The sequence below is a fragment of the Montipora foliosa genome, chromosome 8 (genome assembly GCF_036669935.1).
Source record: "Montipora foliosa isolate CH-2021 chromosome 8, ASM3666993v2, whole genome shotgun sequence".
Classification (NCBI taxonomy): domain Eukaryota; kingdom Metazoa; phylum Cnidaria; class Anthozoa; order Scleractinia; family Acroporidae; genus Montipora; species Montipora foliosa.
In genome coordinates, this window is record NC_090876.1 from 10,797,555 (window position 1) to 10,817,423 (window position 19,869).

The following is a 19,869-nucleotide window of genomic DNA, read 5'->3' on the forward strand; positions in this document are numbered from 1 at the left end:
AGTTTGTCGGAATGGCACGCTTAAAGGCAAACTTTTAATTTCGTTTTAAAAGTTCAGTATCATATCTAAACTTTTTAAAACAGAGTTTTGAAATCGTAAAGCAAGAGCGAATTGCGAACGATGATGTATTTTGAAATGAAAGAACATAAATCTCAAAGGTATCATAATCTCCGAAACTGACACGTTAAAAGTACGTTTTCTACACGTCCACAGTGTAGGGTAAGCATCGTAAATGATTCCTTTCTTTTTCATTGTCTTTCTCTTTTTTTGCCCAAAAACATGCAAGCTAATTTGGTTATTAATTTTGTTACAGGATGTTTAGCGGTTTTCATAGCTGCTTTATGCCAGAGGATTTTGTAGTTTGCTCATATATCTGTGGACGTTTCATGGAGTCCATACCATTCCTGAATTTTTTGGGGTATCATTTATTGAGATCATTTCCAGTCAGGGGATCATTTGCGATCCAATTTGGGGATCATTTCCGGTCCAGGGATCATATCCAGGCCGGGATCATTTGAGTCATGTAGCAACTCTCGTAACGTAAAATTAGTTGGCTCGTTACCCTAGCCAAAAACAAAAGACTAAACAATTGAAAAAATGACTTAGACTTCAACAATAGAAGTTGTTTACCATACCAAACAATAGCAGGTTACGAGGGCTGCTACATTACTGGATCATTTGCGGAACTGTGAAGACCGCCCAGCCGGAAATACATGTGATCTCGAAGTTTTTCTTAAACCAGAAACGGCTATGGACAAAATAAAAGGGTTTTTCTTCGCTGTGAATTGATTGAGTCGTCTCCCGCTCGTGCAGCTTTGATAAAAAAGTTGTTTTCTTGGCTTTCTAATTTCTTTTTTTTGGAACTGAGTTAATCATTCTGACTACACTGACACGAGAGATTCAATGTGAAAGTTTATTTAGGATGCGTCAGTCAGTCATCTGATACAATGGATCTAAAACAGTGTACCGCCTAACGAATTACAATGTATCATGTTACAAGAAACGAGAAATTGTGGTACGCCAGATACGAAAAACCACTAAAAAACCACCCTTTAGAAGTGGCCAAAAAAAAATTGTGGAAACGTGTTCCTCATCTAATGCAGCAGCACATGACCCCGAGGAAAGGGTACAACCACATAAGCCTAGACATTATACAATATACAATGCAAAGGAAAAAGAAAAACCAGAAGAAAAACGAGCAAAGAGGACGACCAACTGACCGAGAATGATTCAAATCTCGTGCCAAAGCCCTAAATACCTCTTGAACAACCCCCACAACCACCCGCGAACCTCAAAATCGTGCCCACTGAATATTAATTTCTGACTAATTCATTCACGCCATTCAAACGTCAGAAATTACATTTGTCAAAATAAATCATGCCTGGCCAAAAGTTATGTTCGCTCATTTTAGCCAGAGTAAATCTTAAAAATCATTCCATCATTTCTATCGCGTTTGATTATATAGACATGAGAACTCATTTCCCTTGCATACCGTTTCACTTGCCGGACCAACAGCCACTTTTTCCCCGAAGCAAAAAAAGCTCAAAGATTGCAGCCATTCTTCGTAGAGCCTAAACAAAGATGGCTGCCACGACGTCATGCCGAGTTTTTACTATGAATACCTGAGAGACTTTTGACTGTTTTCTAAATAATCACTAATTAAATGATTCTTGCTCTTAAAGCCTCTCTTTGACCAATAAGCAAGGACCGAGTAGTAAGTATTCTCGGTGGACACGAGAGATTTGAAATTATATTCCATTTTATTACGTGGCAATGATAGGAAAATCGTCGACTAATCCATGCGTTATCTTGATTAAGTCACTTATATTATAAAAGGAAACATGACGTTTTGGGTTTTAAATTCCGAGATAGGTCAACAAGTGGGTTAAACTGGCACCCAATCGCAAAGTGAAACACATGGCAACTATACCATAAAGTCTTGGGTAAACCAGACATCTTTGCCGTAACGAGCTTACTCGCATAATGGCACGGTTCCGAGTTTTTGAGTACCACTCAAATGTGACAAGAAAACTTTCAAGGAACCGTGAGGCGTAAATTGGACAATGATTACAAGATGCTATATAATCGACCGTATAAAGCTGAAACTGGGCTTTGTGGGTTACCTGACAAGCCACTTTATCTTCAGTATTACGAAATTGACCTCGACGAGAAAGGCGTGAAGTAAGCCATGGAAGGCCGGATGAGTCGGGGAAAGCCACCAGATGTTCGGCACAAGGTAGCAACTGGAAGCGAGGAATGTCTCTGATTACCGCGAATCTCTCTCGATTCAGTCTTCTCGTTTTGAGGCTCGTTTCTGACCGACTACGACAAAGACAGCTGCATATTGCAAAATAGATTCATTTAGGTCCTTATATGTTTATATTGCCCATAAACTTTCAAAGTCATTTTACAGTTAGTGTGTATTTTGTAACATCCGATTAAAAGATGAACATATAAATCTGATAATTCTTTTAATCCAAATTCATAAAAAAAACACAGGGATTAGCCTGTGACCCTAAATACTATTTTCAGATAAGGGACTTCGGCCTCAAAGTTGTAACCCTGGAGCTACTAGGGATGTAAAGAGAAATGCGGAAATTTCTCTCCGAAGTCGAATTAAATTCTCCTCCTTGTCATCTTTCCAACGAAACCTTGTGGTCGCCATCTCTATTTGCACCTATCTCGTTCCCAGAGCCCACGTATACTTTATCCACACAGCCGATGTGCATGCCCTGGTTAAATTATTTTCGGGCTGAAATTCGCCACTCTGCAATCGGCCGTTTTTACACAGTACTGAGCTCCTTTCAATGTAGCTTTCACAAGTTCAATTGCAAAACTAAACCATACGTTGCATGACCTCAGAAGACTCTAAGATTATAAAACCAAAATATGTTAAACAAAAAACGTTTTTTTCCATTTCCCAAAAACTTCAAAGTGGCTTAAAAGCTTCAAGGCCTCGTCCACAGGACGACAACATGCAAAAGCAATTTTTTAAAAAGAGTTTGCACGCAAGCGGAAAATTTACTTATTGCTCGTCACCTGCAATTTACAAAAGTTCCCGCTGCTAGCAAGACAAATAAGTTGATCACTGCTAGTCCTCGCAAAATAAACTGACCGAGACCGCGCATGCTTGCAAATGCTCGCAGAGGCCATTCGATACCCCTAAATAATCCAAATGATAAAAAAAAAAAAAAAAATCAAAAGATGGCTCAAAGTTGGTTCTGCAGCCAAGAAGAGTACATGGTATATAACATTGAAGTGAATATGTATATCTAAATGTTCATATCTTACTGATTTACCTCAAAGGATTATTGCTTTGAAGCTGTAATATACTATTAACATATTATTTTAAATTCTTTTAATCAAACAAGGTTCAAAAACAACAAAAGCACGACTAAACTGTACTGCACTGTTGCACTCTGGAATTCACTGCTTCCACGTGACATGGCAGCAACAAACGGACAAGATTTATTTGCCATCAGTTTCTTAGAATAGTCACCCCAGAATGCCATCCTGGCTGGGTAGTAGTTCACTGCCATACCGAGCGGTTCCTCAATGCGCAGGTATGCTCTGTTGCTGGAGTTAAACCTTTCCCATGATGCACCACGCACGGGCTGGGGTGTGGGGTTCCCATATTTGGCGAAGTTCGTGAACAAAGTTATAATCGTCTCGCTCACGTTTCTATCTGCCTCGTCGTAGGTTTGAAGAACGGTGAGGTTCATGAGTGGAAAACCAAACTGATAAGGCGTATCGTCCTTGTGTTGCACGCCCAGCCAATGAGCTGCGGGGTTGAGTTTTGAAAGGTGCGCAAACTCGTACATGTAAGTCGCTTTCACCTCGCTGTGATAAAGCAGGCTCGAATGCGCAGGCTCAGCTACACATGAGTCAGTGACAGTATCAGCGAAACCTCGTCTGACTTTGTTAACGTCGTTCTCATAAGGCCACGGAGTGTTCATAAAGACAACAGCATCTAACAGAGTTTCTGAGATTTTTGAATCCTCCTTCCAAGTTTGTCCGTACTTGTTGAGTATATACGTGAGCGCTTTCTTCGTCTTGAAACGAATATTCTTAGATGTCACGTTATTTATTAGTGTTGAGAAAAAGAAAGAACCCTCTTGACTAGTAAAACCCGCCATCATAGTCACGCGATTGAATTTCCCGGATTTTCTGAGTTCCTCAGGTGTGTCTGTGAGAAAGCTTCCATCCACTACAGGTCGCCAAATATTAGCGTTGTTTCCAATCAGCAGTTTACGAGCTTCTACAGATCGAAGACAATCGATGATTTCAGAGCTTTCATCGGTTGAACACCCAAGATTTGAGGCCAGCTTTTTCGTGTGTGAAATCGCGGCTGTTTTGTCGCCGAAGGCATACGGCGAGAGCTCACAACCACTCATGGCGATTGCATGGTGGAAGAGATTTTTAGACAGTGGTGACATGATTAGGAGGCCGACGCTAGAACCCCCGGCGCTTTCACCGAATATAGTAACTTTTGACTTGTCGCCTCCAAATGCTTGGATATTTTCCTGCACCCATTTCAGAGCTTCGAGCTGATCTAGCATCCCATAATTTCCAGGTGCCATCGAATCGCCGGTTGTAGCAAAGCCAAGCGGACCTAAGCGATATTGTATTGTAACTAACGCAACACCCCACAAAGGGATGACATCTCCTGGCGATACTGCAGGGGTTCCAATCTCGTACCCACCACCGTGAATATAAACCATGACCGGGTACAGGTCTTCCGCGGAAGTGCTATTGCTGCGCACTGGCGTAAAAACGTTTAGGTAAAGGCAATCTTCGCTTTCAGGGTGCGAAAAATCCCGCCAGAAAAGATAGTCGGGAGGTTGAATGCACATACTCCTGTAAAAGGACGCGTTGTAAACGTCTGGTTTCCAAGCACGCGGTTTCTCAGGAGCCATGAAACGAAGGTGCCCTGTAGGCGACGCTGCGTACGGGATCCCGAGAAATTTGTTTACAGATTTTATGGGCTTGTTGATGTTCGGGAAATGGCGGATGACACCTTGTATTGATCCATATTTCGTATCAACGACAGGCTCAGCTGCTGCAGACTGCACCAGAAAATGACCACCTCTTGTAAACACGCAAGAAATAGTCGCCAAAATGACACTCTCATACCACATCGTGATTAGCAATGATCTCGTCGGTTGATAGCTTAGTGTGAGGATCACAGCACTTGAAAGATCGGTGACTTAATAGAGGAAGTTAGCAGGCAACAAATCCGGGTCGAGCACATTGGTTTTCAATAGGTCAGCGCTCTGCGAATAAATGATCGCAAAAATATGCGTATTTGAGTTCAAGACCTCAAGGGGCGGAGTAATGTTAGCTGAGATCAGAAGAAGCAAAGATGTGGCTGATATACTTAACATTGCGTAAGCCGTAAATTAGGAAAGACGATTGAAGACTTAACGGTTGAATACATTTACGCATCGTTTTGTACGGATATTGCCATAACCTACCTGAAATCCTCAAAATGCGGTCACTTTCTGAGTATTTAGAAAAGGCAGATACAAAAGTTAAGGATTAATGGCAAAAATAGAACATATTTGGGAAAAGGATCAAGATTGCGTCTTGGAGTGAACAGTCTTGTCACGGCCTCTTAATAGAATTTGGAGTTGAAGCGGTGAAAGGATTTTGCCCTTCAGAGTTCCGGAGGCAAATGCAAATTTGGTGATGTTATTGTCTTTAAAAACAGCTTACTGCGGAAAAAAATTCGACGATTATTATTAGCATTTTACGAAACTAATTCTTGAACTTTCATATCTGCAATATCTTTCATCGCTTCAATGCAATTAGTAAATCACTGACAACCAAAGTACTGTGTTAAACAATGGAAGCATGTTTCGATCATCCAAGATGATAGTGAAAAAAAAAGAAGAAAAAGCTCATTTCCTGTGATGACTACCTAATAAGTCTTTTGGTGCATAAGTCAGTTTTACTTAATTACTTAATAATAATCCGCGGTAACATCTCACACCGTGATGTATCTAGTACTGAAATTATGCCTTGGGAAAATAGCTTTCACTGGTTCGTTGTGCATTACAAGGGAAACTAAAGATTCTCCGGAGTAATAAGAGTAAAACTCTAAAACAATCACAATATATAGATTATTCCAGGTTTTATGAGTAATTGGCGCAGTTTTTCTATCGGCTTTGACACGACTGAAATGCGACCGTGTAACTTCAGCGCTTTAAATTAAGCCTGTTTGGAATTTTCTCGCTGTTTAAAAGGCGTTTCTTTTGAAATTGAACAGGCTGCAAAGCGAATATCTTTTCCTTAAAAGTAATGTTCATCGACTAGTTATCTGAGAGTCTCTTCGTTCAATACCCACAATTTGTCCGCTACGCAAAATGTCAAGGAAACAGGTGTCGTGAAAATTATCTGTCACGTGGGATTCGTGTATTCCGAAGCCGAACGTTTTTTTACTCACCTTTCTCGTAATCCTATTTAAGGAAAATATTGACAGTTGATAAATAACGAAATACTATATTTTTACCGTATGAACAGGAATTAAAGAGTATTTCTGGAGAATCAAATGACCTTGAAATAAAACACCGAACATTCATGATTTTCACTCCAGAAGAAAAGGACGGTTTTTTCATCTAAAAGCTTTGCATGGCTTTGTGACTTTGCTTATTGTTAAGTCCGAAAAGTTCGATGTCAGTGAACAACAAACTCATGTTTTGGAAGACTTCGTTTGCGAAATCCATCCTTTAGGCAATTTTTAGAGTAAATCCACATGTTTGCAGATAGGCAGATCGCTAATAGATAAAAGTAATCATAATTTACCACATCTTTTCTTTCTTTGGCGTCAACGGGCTTTTCGGCTTAACTCAGCAACTGTTACAAACACACCTTTCAATATTCATTATCCAAAAATATTTGATCCTTAAAGATAACAAGATTAGAGCATAGAATCTGAAATCACGGCATACATGAATGCGAAAATTTCAGGGGTTTTTCTTCCTGAATGCTAATGTTTTTCTGTCAAATTATGTGTACTTCGTTCTCGCAGGTAAATAGGGAGAATTTGCGACAAAAAGATTCAAGCTAGAAAAATACAGGTCACAAAACGATATTTAAAAAACTGATATATTAAAAACGATTTATAATGTTTTCAATATTCTTGCATGAAGTTCTGTGATGTGGAAGGAAAGACCGGCCTGCCGGCAGTTAATGATTCATTCATCATATTCAATCATATGTTGCAATCAACACACATCCGATAAATGTTCAGTATTGTCCGCAGTTTGAAGTGTTACTTGAGTGAAACCAATGCAAAAATTATGACAACACGCATAGCGCAGTTCTTGAAGACCAAAGTACTACTAAGTACTAACGTAACTTCGCGTTTCACTTGCCTTTTAACTGCTCTAAGCTGATTTCCATAATACAACAAGCGACGTTTCGTTTTTCTCTCTCTAGCAACGAATTACAGAGAACCAAATCAGTAAAAGTAATTCAGACACAAACTAGCTAAGGAATAAACTTTTCTTCCGGATTCCGAGTTTTTTTTGTCCATACTTAAATGAAAGGTGTTTGAGGTAGGCGAAGATAAACAACATTTATCTCTTGAGAACGAAAATAACAACTACAACAGTTTGATGCCCAAACAACGGAATTATACCCAACACTGTACTTCAGATTTCAAATACGTGGATGAATTTGAAAGAACTTTTAATAATACAATAGAAGCATGTTGGAATTCAAGGAAGTGGTTAATTAAGGATTTTAAAAGAATGCGCACGATTGATTTACGAGGAGGTTTCATCCTTTCCTACATAGAGAGCATACTCTCACGTTGAGACGAGAAACCGATTGCAACTCGTTTAAAAAGTTTAACAGAAACCTATAATCACGAATACTCGTTGAACACTGCGGGATTGCTTCGAATGGCGATTGGTCAAAATATCTTGCATCTTTCCTTTTTCGCTTATTTTTGGCCACGCGTCACGTTTTCAGTTTGGAGTGGTTGCTTTGTGCTCGCGTTTCACATGTGGAACGTGTTGGGTTGTGCACCTGCGGTGATGGACGGTTGATTGACACAGCCACCTCTAACCGGAACTTCTGCAAGCGTCAAGAAACGGTTAAAAAACAACCTCGTTTTTTGTCGTTTGTCCATCACGACAATGGAGGCAGAGAAGAGAGCCACTATGAACGAGGTTGAGGGAAAAATACCTCATTGCTGGTTGTTGTAATCCCCCGCGCGGAAAAATGAACAACAATCTCAATCGCAAGATAAATATTTATTTCACTATACAAAACAGTTCGTGCGACAAAAACGACCACGATAATCATAAATGAGTAGTTATGAAAACAATGAAACTTTGGGAAAACGAACTACAGTGTAGGCTCTGAGACAAGTACGAAGAAACTCACAGAAAATAGAAAAAGATAGTTACGATTTGTCTCTGGTACGGTTTCTGGGTCGATTAAGAGCGATTTCGGTGGTTTTTGGTTCCTCTTTTTTTCCCTCTATGTATTCTTTTCAAGGTTGGCGACCGAGACGAAGCCGCCAAACGGAATCTCCGAAGGAAAAGGGCCATTAATTCGCTCCCAAGGCTTCGATCACCTAGAAATTCCACGTAGATCACGGACGATACCTCCGCTACCCATTCATCTTCTTCATAGTCGAGCCGCATTCGAGCCGCCAAACTCTGCAAACATTTCCTTCGAGAGCTATCGGATGAGGCTTTATTCACAGGCCGCGTTACCGAAACCGTTGGAAGATCGCTTAGCGACCCGACCTAAAACTCACGATGGGTCACCACTGTGCCTATTGACCCATTGCGGGTCGCTAAGTGATCTTCCGGCTTGTGAATAAAGCCTCATCGGATGGCTCTCGAAGCACATCTTTGCAGAGTTTGGCGGCGAATTCCTTCTCAGTGTACAAGCGGCTCGACTGAAGAAGATGAATGGTTAGCAGAGATATCGTCCGTGTCCTACATGGAATTCCGAGGCGATCGAAGCCTTAGGAGCGAATTTATGGCCCTTTTCTTTCGGTGATTCCGTTCGGCGGCTTCGCCTCGGTCCCCAACATTGGAAAAGAACATATAGAAGGAAAGTAAGAGGAACCCAAAACTACCCAATCGCTCTTAATTAATCGCCCAGAAACCGTACCAGACACAAAGGCACACATACATTCAACTTGGGTTACCTGTGGTATCAGTGGAGCGGTAATTTTTGAGTGATAAACCAATTTTGAAACAAACCAGCATCCTGCCAATCCAAACTCTCCATTTTTCATGGGGCCAGGAATTTCTCGTGACAAAATTCACACAACACAAGACAAAATACACACGAAACAGATGAGACAGTAAATGACATGAAAAAACTGACACCGACTTTGTATCACAATATCAACCATAAAAATTTATGCCTCATGCAACACTAGATTTAACAAGTTACAACTTCTTCGGCAGCGGGAGGAAATAAGGCAGGCGCGGCTCCGAATTCCAAAACAAACATTTAAGTAAGTAAGTAAGTAAGTAAGTAAGTAAGTAATTTTATTTAAACACATATCGCATATGAGCGATAGCTCGTTTAAATGCAAATGTGTCAAAAATTACAATGTGATAATTAAGATAATCTTACATGTACAAGTAATGAGTGAAAAATAAGAAATAAGAATTAAATCGACTGAAATGAATAATAACCTATTACAATAATCAATAATTCAATAAAAGAAAATATTGGTAATTAGACTGTCTATTTACAAAAAATACAGCTGCAGTCATACGATGAAGACAATTGTATGTTTTGCAAGTTCTTCCGAAATGTAGAAAGGGATTCTGACATCCTTATTTTGTCTGGTAGATTGTTCCATTGTTTACTAGCCTGGTACGTGAAAGAATGTTTTTCTGTTCAACATTCTGGCAGTACTGATTTCTTTGCTGATCTTTTAGAAATTGGTGGGCATATGCTAACAATGCAAACATATTCAACAAAGATTTCCCTACATTGCTCATATGAAGAATAATTTCTCAAACCTCCAGGCTCTTGGCAAGTAAATTCATCTAATATTAGAATACGTTTTTTTTTTACTTAATGTATTCAGTATTAGATTTAGAAGAAAAATTATCTGCATTACAGAGAAATTACATTAAGGTGGGAGAGCCATGTGTGCTTACCAACCTAACAAGGAAGCCTGCCAGGGCTATACTGGCAGAGAGTTTCATCTTTCAGAAGATTTTACAAAATAATCAAGCTGCGCAGGGAAGGTGATTATTATTAATTAAGGCAAGACAGCCACTGATCCTCCATGTTGGAATTTTGGATCATGAATGGACAATTACTTTATACAATAAAACAACACCTTAAAAAAAGAAACTAATATAAAAGAGTAAAGGAAGACTTACATAAGCAAGTATAGATATAAAAATTTGAAACACTCTTCAGCTATCATTTCTGCATTCCAACAAATATTACTGTTTTTTGGTTAACAACAAGCACTCAAAGCCGCTGGAATACAAAGTGCAGTAGCTTTCTTTGCTTGGCAAGACAGAGCAAGAACAGGGACTGTGGAGAGGGAGGGGCACCCCCACTTTCCTCCTACACCTTGCCCCTCACCCCACAAACTTCTGTGACCACTACTAAAACCTCCCCCCCCCCCCCCCCCCCCCCAATTTGAAATGTGCTCAGTGGCCCCCGAAGAAAGATATTACACGATCCAAATACGGAGTAAACTAAAATCCCAGCATCATTGTTGAACTAAGACACAGTCTGCCAATGCGTAAATGATCAGGTTGACTTTCAACCGGCCTTCAAAAGAAAGTCTGTGTGAATGATGTAACAGTGATGTAGGCATCAATACTTTGGTAATACTTGACACTCAATAAGATCTTGGGTCATAGAAATGCACTAGGATTGGCTCTTGGATCTTTCAGATGCCGATAGCGGAATGCCATATAAAAGCCAAGAAACTAGAAGAGAATAAGAGTGTTAAACAATCTCTCTAACGACATGTGCAAATTGCACATCTCGAATCATGTGACAGTACCAGAGGGACACCAACATGCAAATGAAAGTTTTCCAATGAGACAATTCCCAAAACATGGTGGCAGGATCTGTATTGGGACAAACAGCCATAAATCTTGAGAGGACAAATGATACATTACTGACAAATCTGGCTTTGAGACTTTTTTCTTTGGGTCGCAATTTTCCTCCACACCCACCAGACTTCATTTGCCAGTATCTTACCCACATATTTGTTTTGTTTTTTCCTTTTCTCTATAATTCCTTTTAGTCCATTTATGACTGTTATATAATTTGCTTTCTTCACCACCAAACCATGCCAATACCAAGATGCAAGACTGGAATATTTAACCAATTGAATCGATGCATGTGTGTTTGTTTGAATACTTTGCATAATAAGTAGTTGAATTGTTTCCTTTGCAAATGAAACACAACCAGCTAATTTCATTCACCTCTGAAGTGTTTTCCAGAGGCAAAAAATGTACAGTCATGAAAATTATGATTGTATCATCGGTTCAAACACCTAAACTCAAATATTCATCGTTGCTAATAGAAATCTCCCTATCCAAAGCAAACAAATATCAGCATTGTTACCCAGAATTTCCCTTTTTCTTTGCTGTGCAAGCCACACAAACTTGGCAGAACTAGCAGTAATTTGGACCGACCACCGTGATGTGAGAGGCATGGGTCTATCGTAGTCTCGATTTTACATCACAAACTGCTTTGCCTTCCTGTTTTCAAAGAAATTTTGCATTACAAAGCAGTTTGTGAGGTAAAATCGTGAATAGACAAATGCCTCTCACATCACGGTTGTGGGTCCAAATTACTGCAAGTTTTGATAACTTTGCACGTCTTGCCCGGCAGATAAAAAGCAAAATTTTGAGGTAAGAATGTTAATTGAATTTAAGTCTCAAGGTTACTTAGCCGAGCATGAATGCTCCACTAATTGGGGAGAGACTACAAATCAAATCAAATGCTGGTTTTTGAGGAGAGAGGAAAAACAGAGTACCCAGGGAAAAACCTCTCGGAGCAGAGCAGAGACTTAACAAACTCAACCCACATATGGCGTCGAATCGGGGAATCAATCCCAGGCGGAATGACTATTCTGGGGGATCTAGGGGGTGAAGGGTACCATAGCTAAAACCTAACCCTAACCCTTTACAAAAATGCTAACTAGGCCTAAACATTATCTTTTAAGCATAGTGTTTACGCCTAAGGTTACAACTTTAGCATTTCTGTAAAGTTTTGGGTTGTTTCAGCCATTGTACCCATCACCTCCTACTCCCACCCCTACCCCCTTTACCCCCTTGAATAGTCATGCCAAACCTGGGCCACATTGGTGGAAGGCGAGTGCTCTCACCACTACGCCACCCCTGTGCTCTCACCACTACACCACCCCTGTGCTCTCACCACTACACCACCCATGCTTTGCTTCTGGTGGAGGGATTAATAATGTAGATGCAAAATGCTTTAGTTTAATAGCAGCACTTTCATGGTTCCCTTATTCGCTTGAGTAAGTGTTACCTGCACTGACAAGGTACTCACCAGAGTAAAGCTAAAGAAGAGGCCAACACCACCAACCGCATTCTTTATGGCATTCAATCCATGTTCTACGAGATATTCATCACATGTTTTACAACGTGGGCATGAATAAATAGTTTTATTTTTGCAACACTTAACCTGAAAATAAAAATAATGAAGAATTATTATTTAATGTTCATTAATTAATTGAAAGCTACATTTACCATAAGCAATTTGTTCTTGTCAAAGACATAAAGTCACTTTTGTGCTTTTTGCTTTAACATTCAAGCAATGTTATGCGTGACCAGTGTCCAAAAGACTGAAATGAACATTCTAATTCCTCTTTGGAGCTTCAGAGATTTCAGTGGAATCTTGAAGATTTTTCTGAAACTTGCTGCAAAAATGCATAATAACTGAACAACAATTCATCAAACGCTTGAAATAGTTTTCTCTTTTTCATTTTATAATAAAACGAAAGTTCATGACTAACTATTTTTATATATCAAGGAAACATCCACAGGAATTCAGAATCCTGAGATCAAAGTTCAAAACTGGCACACAGATTTGGCTTCCCAGAAGGACCTCAGGGTCACTGTTACCACCAGGCTCACTTGGAGCTTGCATATTTCCATCATAGTGGCTAAGGCTAATCGGAAGCTTGGCTTTTTGCGTCGCCACTGCAGCGCCGACATAGGAACTGACTGCAAGAAAAGGCTCTACCTTGCCTTTGTGCGCAGCAACCTAGAATATGCGAGTGAAGTCTGGGCCCCTCAGTCTTCCATCACCAATCTCATGCTGCTTGAGGGGGTTCAGCGGCCCGCCACACATTTTATTCTGGCTGCCATCCGCACCACTAACTCAGGCCTGACTACAAGTCGCGTTTACTGGCTTGACGTCTTTTACCTCTTTCATATTACTTAGAATGTAGAGATCTCTGCTTTATGTGTAAATGTTTAAACAACTTAGTAGATTTCCAGTACCGTAACTATATATCATTTTGCAGTGGGCGCAGGAAAAGATCCGCTCAACTTGACCTAAGACCACTTCGCTTTCGCACAACGCTCTTCAGAAACTCATTTTTTTAACAGAATTGTTCTAATCTGGAACCACATTCCAATCTCTATAAGGCAAGCTTCATCCTATGCGTTACTTAAAAGCCAGTTAAAATTATTCTACTTTAATAAGTTAGAGCAGGACTTTCATCCTCTTCGGCTGTGCACCTGAAAAACGGTGTGCCCCTACTGTAGGTCAATCAACTACATCAACTGCTGTTAATCCATTCTACCATATTTTTTTATCAATTTAGCCATGTCTGTAAATGTAGCATAGCTTGTATTTGTAAATCGTACTTTTGTAACGCTGCTAAATGCTAATGGGGCCAACTTTTTTGGGACTTCGTGTCCGTCAGTTTTGCCCCTCATCTAGTCGTTACGCTTTTTCTTTCATCTCTTAATATGTAATAATAATGTTTGGGAGCAAGATGAAAGCATCTAAATAAATAGATAAATATATTTCAAAACAACTGGCCATGCATGACATAGCTTGACTGTAAGACCTTCAGACACTTCTAGTGCCATGGAAAATTTTCTTCAAGTTCTTTTTCCGTTTTGCCCACCTTGTATTAGAATGGGAGACTTCACTGTTTATAAACAACTCATTTGATATGCAAATTTTGCCAACCACAGAACAAAGAATCGTTTGCTTCGAAAGCCAATAAACCTCTGGTTGGCACACTAATGACAATAGGTGACATAATGGTGAGTATTGCTATTCCAGGGTTTCAATAAGGGTGCATTCGAGTCACTGTATTCCGGAATAGGAATACATGAAATATATGTTAGAAATCCTTCGTTTTTACAGAGATTCACGTTAAAATTGTCAAACATCGGCTAAATTGCTATTTTAAACATATTTTTATTATCCTTGATGCTTTGAAATGCACCAAACATACCGTTTTAATCATCACGCCACATATTCCTATTTAAGAATAGGGTCAATCGAACGCGCCCTAAATGTGAAGTTGGCAGAAGGTTTGAATAGTCAGAGTAACTGACTGCACCAACAAGGGGCCACACGGTCCAGTTCTCTAGGGGGTCTGGTCCATACCATTTTTAAGCAAATGCTCCCAAAATCCACTTAATTTTGTCATTGTCAAAATGAGCTTAATTTTAGGTTCAAAAAATCCATTTTAATTATCTGGCCCCAGTTGTTCAAACGATGGAAAGTGCTATCTGCCGGATAAATCACTATCCACTGGATAACTCAATCGGTTTTGCTAGTGTTTATCCTCTGGATAGTGATTTATCCCGTGGATAACACTATCCATCATTTGAACAACTGGGGCCTGTTCTGTAACCAACTCCTGTAAGTGAAGAAGCTGACACTTTTTGTCAGCTGCCGCCACTGAAATTGAAATGATGGCAAGCGAAACGGACGAGGGGTGGGGGGGGGGGGGGCGGGGGAGGGGAGGACTTCTCCTTAGCTTTTAAATTGAAAGTGACTCACATCAACACAACTTGGGTGACCATCTATTCCAGTTTGGATAGTGGCATTCTCAAATCCACAACAATTCCCAAAGTTTTGTACTTCTTCCTTAGACTTATCACTCAATGATCTCCAGCCTTTCTTCAGCAATGCTTGCTGTTGACTTGATGTTATGGCAAGAGCAGCCACGGACACAGAGAAAAGAATGAAAAATATGATGACCATAACAGCCATGTACTGAGTTTTAGTTAAAGATGACAACACCTGAATCTCCTTTTACAATCACTGAAAACATGCAACTACTGATGTTAACACTGTAATGCGAATGTGGGAAGGATGATAATAAACTAGTTACTTGGTAAAGAACAAGAGGACGGCTGAAAAATCAGAGTCCTTGACCCACTTGGATGCTCTACCTATTGAGCTACATGTTCTGAAGTGTCACACACTTCAAATTTCACAACACAACTATGGTCAAGTACTGCCTAGGGACGTTTTGAATTCCCAGAACACCTACCTCACCGGGGATGGGGGAGGGGGAGACTCCCATATAAAAAGGACAGGGGTGCTCGTCATATCTTTTAGGGTTTAAAAAAGCGGTTTTGGACCTCTTCAAAAGGTCCACAGCGGGAGCTTTAGCGGTACCTTTTAGGGAAATTAGGGAAAATTATGACAGGAGACATTTGACAATTGCAGTGCAATGCGTCTAACTGTGGCCACCCAACAAACTTTCACATAAGTTTGACAACTACATGGAAATATGTCAACTAAACAACCCGTGCAACGGTGTTTGACTTACAGCCACACAACCTTTGCAAGGATACATAAATATCAATCAAAGTCGCACACCCTTATTGGCGGATAATTTGTAAAAAAACTTTGTTCGGTGGCCACAGTACGGCGCGTCGCACTGTAACTAATTTTTAATTTTGTCTAATTAAAACCAATAATTTGGTACCTCTCAGGAGTGAAAAAAATTCATGCCACACCCAGAAGACAGCATCTTGGTACTTCTTAGGGGTTCTTTTCAAAATTTCTGATGAGCACCCCCGTCCTTCTTATACGGGAGTTTGTTTCTATACAAACTAACCCCTTCACTCAACCAACTAAACCACCTCATGACTCGCTGCTCAGGAGTCGACAACACCTACTGCTTGGGAAGCAGACCATCACTGTTACCATGTGACAGTGGCTCAGTTGTTTGAACACGGGGCTGCCATGTGGGTGGTCTTGAGTTTGACTCTGGCCAGACTGACACTCAGGGTCTTCAAAAAATAACTGAGGAGAAAGTGCTGTCTTTGTAATTACATCTGCAAATGGTTAGACTTGCAACTCTTCTTGGATAAGGACTATAAACCGTAGGCCCTGTCTCACAACCTTTCCTGTGGGACATTAAAGAACCCACACACTGTTCGTGAAAAGTAGGGGAAGGGGGGGGGGGGACTCCCGGCGTTACTGTCTGTCCTACTTCACATACATGCATGAGTTAGGTGAGTGGGTGGGTGAGATCAAATATGGACTGGTAGTGGCTGCAAGAGGTGCCTTTACAAGCTCACATCCAATCTTACCCTAGAGAAAGAATTCTTAACTGCTGTGAGACTTTGTGATATGTGCGGTATGAAAAAAGCTTAATCATATCATATCATAGGCTCAATTGCTGGCCGCTGTTTCGGGAAATGAGCCCGAACTTGAGTGAGCGGCAGAAATCGAGCCTAATTATATCATAAACAAACAATCCTTCAGGATACAAAAAAGAGTATAATCTGATGATGCTTGACAGCACCATAAATTCCAGCCATGGACATCAACATCATGAACACGCCACATGCTACAGCGCCACCGACTATAGGCCAGCTTGTAAACACAGCACGAAGCTTGGCACCCACTGGAATGATAATAAGAGTCAAACCCACGATCTGTGAAGAAAGACGAAGAGCTTGTTTGTCTTGGTATTACACTACCATTGAAATACATCTTGAGTGCACGTTGCTTACCGGGTAATTTTGGGTTAGAAACCTCTGGAAAGGAAAACGTTACAAAAGCCATGTATCTTTCCTCCAGAGAAAAAAATTTATTGTTTCTCTTAAGGGGTATAATTGTCAATAATTTCTGACTCTGTCTTGTTACCACACTGCCGCAATATTTGAGTGACAAGAGGCTACAAGTAGCCTACAATTTGTTCCAAGGATTTTTAGCTGATTTCCTTTTAAGTTCACAATATTTCAGTGTTTTTTGTTCAGAAATCTTACTCAATATCCAGTTTGATTCCGTAGTCTGAAGTCCACATTCAGTGACTCAACGCTAGGGTAATTAAGTGCGATAATAGATTATAGCTGTTGCATTTTAAAATATTTTAATAGTTTTTCTTAACCCATTGACTCCCAGGGGTTCCCCATTGACAAGAACAAAATCGTCTGGCGTTAGACAGAGTAAAATACTAAGTCTGGCCATTTTAGGCCGGTTTGGATGACAATACCAGGAAAATATTAGCCCAGTGAGATGTGTTACCAAGACATACAATAACCATGCTACAAAAACACAAAATCTTGTTTCCAGTCACGCACACAATAATAATATTGTCTTTCACGTAGCCTTCTGTGGTTTAGTGGCCGTCATGAACACCGAGTTAGTTTCTTACTTGGGGTACTTTCTCTGAAAATCTTGCACATGCGCAGGACAGTTGTGACCCCCAAAAAAGGGTCCAAGGCAAATCAAATACTTTGTTTTTTGAACAAGGTAAAAAGTTAAGACTAATAATATTACTTAACTATTTTGTCGCACTTTATTTTGTTACCTCATCATTGAACCAGGTACACTGTCAATATGATGATGAGTTCAGTAAATTGATCAAACTACAGTGAAACCTTGATTTAAGGAAGTGCCAAGGGACTGGGGAAATTGATTCGTTATATTGAGGGTTCGTTACATTGAATACCTTGATATAATCAATCCGCGGAAAAACAGCCAAAATCGTTGCTATGTCGAAGTATAAATAATTATTGTTTTCAATGCGTTATGTGGTGCTACCCAGCATTTCAGGATCTGAACGATTACTTCTTCCTAGTGTGAAATGTGTTTCCCTGCGACCTCGGGCAGCATTTTCAAGACCTCGGTCACAGTTTTTCGGACCTCCCAGCTGGCAAATAACATATATATCTTCAGACATTAAAAGATCACCATTGCTATGGTTATGTAATAAATTGCGCCCTTGTTCTTCACCTAGGACTACAAAACATAAAAGTGAAATGATTTGGTATTTCACAGATGTTTATATAATAAACAGAACATTACATGACCGCTTGGCGATACGAAATTTCTTTTCTCGTGTTTTTTCAACACTTGAGGAGAAGTTTCCTATCACTGCATGTAAATATCCTCTATTTAAAACATGGAGGACAAATTTCAGTGGAGGTAGCCGGAAAACAGAGAAACAAGGGAATTGGACTGGAAATTCTGGCTACTTACACCTTTTACCACAAGAAGCTTTCAAAAATATAAAAGTTGATAGAATTAATAAGAAAAGGAAGATAGAGCGGATCTTTAGCAGTATCGATAGTGTCAGTGTTTGCATTTATAATGAGCTGTTACTGTAACTGTGAAGCTGTTCTATAGCTGCAGGGATTAAAGGATTTTTTTATCCTTGGTGGTCTGTTTCTTGCATTTATTTTTTGTCACGTGTTGAGCGGGGTATATTTTATGTTTGGGCTTCTGGATTGTGTTCATTACAACAAGGATTTCGTTATATCCACCATGAAAATGACATGTTACTGCTCAGTGGAGAACCTTGAACATTTATTTCACATACTTTGGCCTGTGGTTGGAAGCAACATGATCAATGAAGGTCAATCAATGGGCCACTCCATTTAATAGACGCACCTCCCCTACTGAGGGTGTCTTTAAGAGCTTACCCCCTTAGGATATTGAAGATCAAAGTGCTGACACATCCCCCCTTCAGAAAAAGGGGGTTTAAGGGGAAAGATTAAAGAAACCGACTGGGTTACCCCATCAGAAATCACCACCACTTACCCCCTCCCTCCCCCTGGATTTCCAAGCCCCTCAATAGGGGGGGGGGGGGGGTGCGCATAACAAACGCCTTGGCCCAATGTCATGAATCCCAAGGCTTTAAGATTCTTAATCATAATCCTATAAAATTGGTCATATTTTAACAAGATAGTGTGTCTAAAAGGACCTGCAAAAATGCTTTTAGAGATATCTTTTTTCCCTTGCCTTCCCTTTCCCTTTTCGATTGCCCTGAAGGGTCGAACAATAAGCTTTGTGACAATCGTCTTCGAATTCACAAATTAAAGCACACCTATGACCCAAAAAAGTTAGGATTTTGATAATTAAAAGCTTCCTGTAAGAGAGAAAAACAATTTTCGCTGTAACAAGCGAAAGTATTAGTCAACTGACAACCGGACACAACATGCTTTATCGATTGATCAATCAATTGATCGTTCGCTGAGCTGCGTCATTTTTTCGTAAGTACAAGCTGTCATATCAGCTAAACGAATACAATTTCATGTGCTTTTGTTCGATCTTTCACAAGAAATTTTTATTAATTACAGATAAGCTTACATTTTAAGACGCGAGATCATTTTGAAGAACTTCTCAGGTAGACCGGATGCTGATGAAGGGATCGATCCAAACTATTAAACAGCATGCAAGTGATACAGCTGCTGCGACGCAATCACGTTGAAATTTAACTTACCATGTATAGAATGTTTAACAAAATCAGTCCAAGCTTATAGCATCTAAACGATAGCGAAGTCTGCGAGCTTCCCATTTCGTTTAGGTTGGAAGTCTTCCGGAAGTTCTTGCTAAATTCACATGATAATCAGCTATGACTTGTCCAAGATGGCGGCTTTTCCTTACATA

The 19,869-nt window shown here is 40.1% G+C and overlaps 2 protein-coding genes across 4 annotated transcripts; both read right to left on the reverse strand.

Annotated features, from left to right (window-relative positions):
- Positions 1-929: 929 nt before the first annotated feature.
- Positions 930-7,629, reverse strand: LOC138012628 (neuroligin-4, Y-linked-like). 3 transcript variants are annotated; one of them, XM_068859451.1, is made up of 3 exons: positions 7,540-7,629; positions 7,377-7,436; positions 930-5,273 (listed from the first exon to the last, which is right to left on the reverse strand). In XM_068859451.1, the coding sequence occupies exon 3, from the start codon at positions 5,136-5,138 to the stop codon at positions 3,363-3,365; it is 1,776 nt and encodes a 591-aa protein (XP_068715552.1). In that variant the 5' UTR covers positions 5,139-5,273; positions 7,377-7,436; positions 7,540-7,629; the 3' UTR covers positions 930-3,362. The 3 variants fall into 3 exon arrangements, with proteins under 3 accessions (XP_068715552.1, XP_068715554.1, XP_068715553.1); XM_068859453.1 differs by lacking the exons at positions 7,377-7,436; positions 7,540-7,629 and adding an exon at positions 6,805-6,913; XM_068859452.1 differs by lacking the exons at positions 7,377-7,436; positions 7,540-7,629 and adding an exon at positions 5,475-6,349.
- A 613-nt stretch (positions 7,630-8,242) lies between these two features.
- On the reverse strand, positions 8,243-19,862 carry LOC138012629 (tetraspanin-31-like). Its single transcript, XM_068859454.1, has 5 exons — positions 19,703-19,862; positions 16,743-16,910; positions 15,016-15,231; positions 12,535-12,669; positions 8,243-10,937 (listed from the first exon to the last, which is right to left on the reverse strand). Exons 1-5 carry the CDS (start codon positions 19,775-19,777, stop codon positions 10,863-10,865), a joined length of 669 nt encoding a protein of 222 aa, XP_068715555.1. The 5' UTR covers positions 19,778-19,862; the 3' UTR covers positions 8,243-10,862.
- Positions 19,863-19,869: the final 7 nt, after the last annotated feature.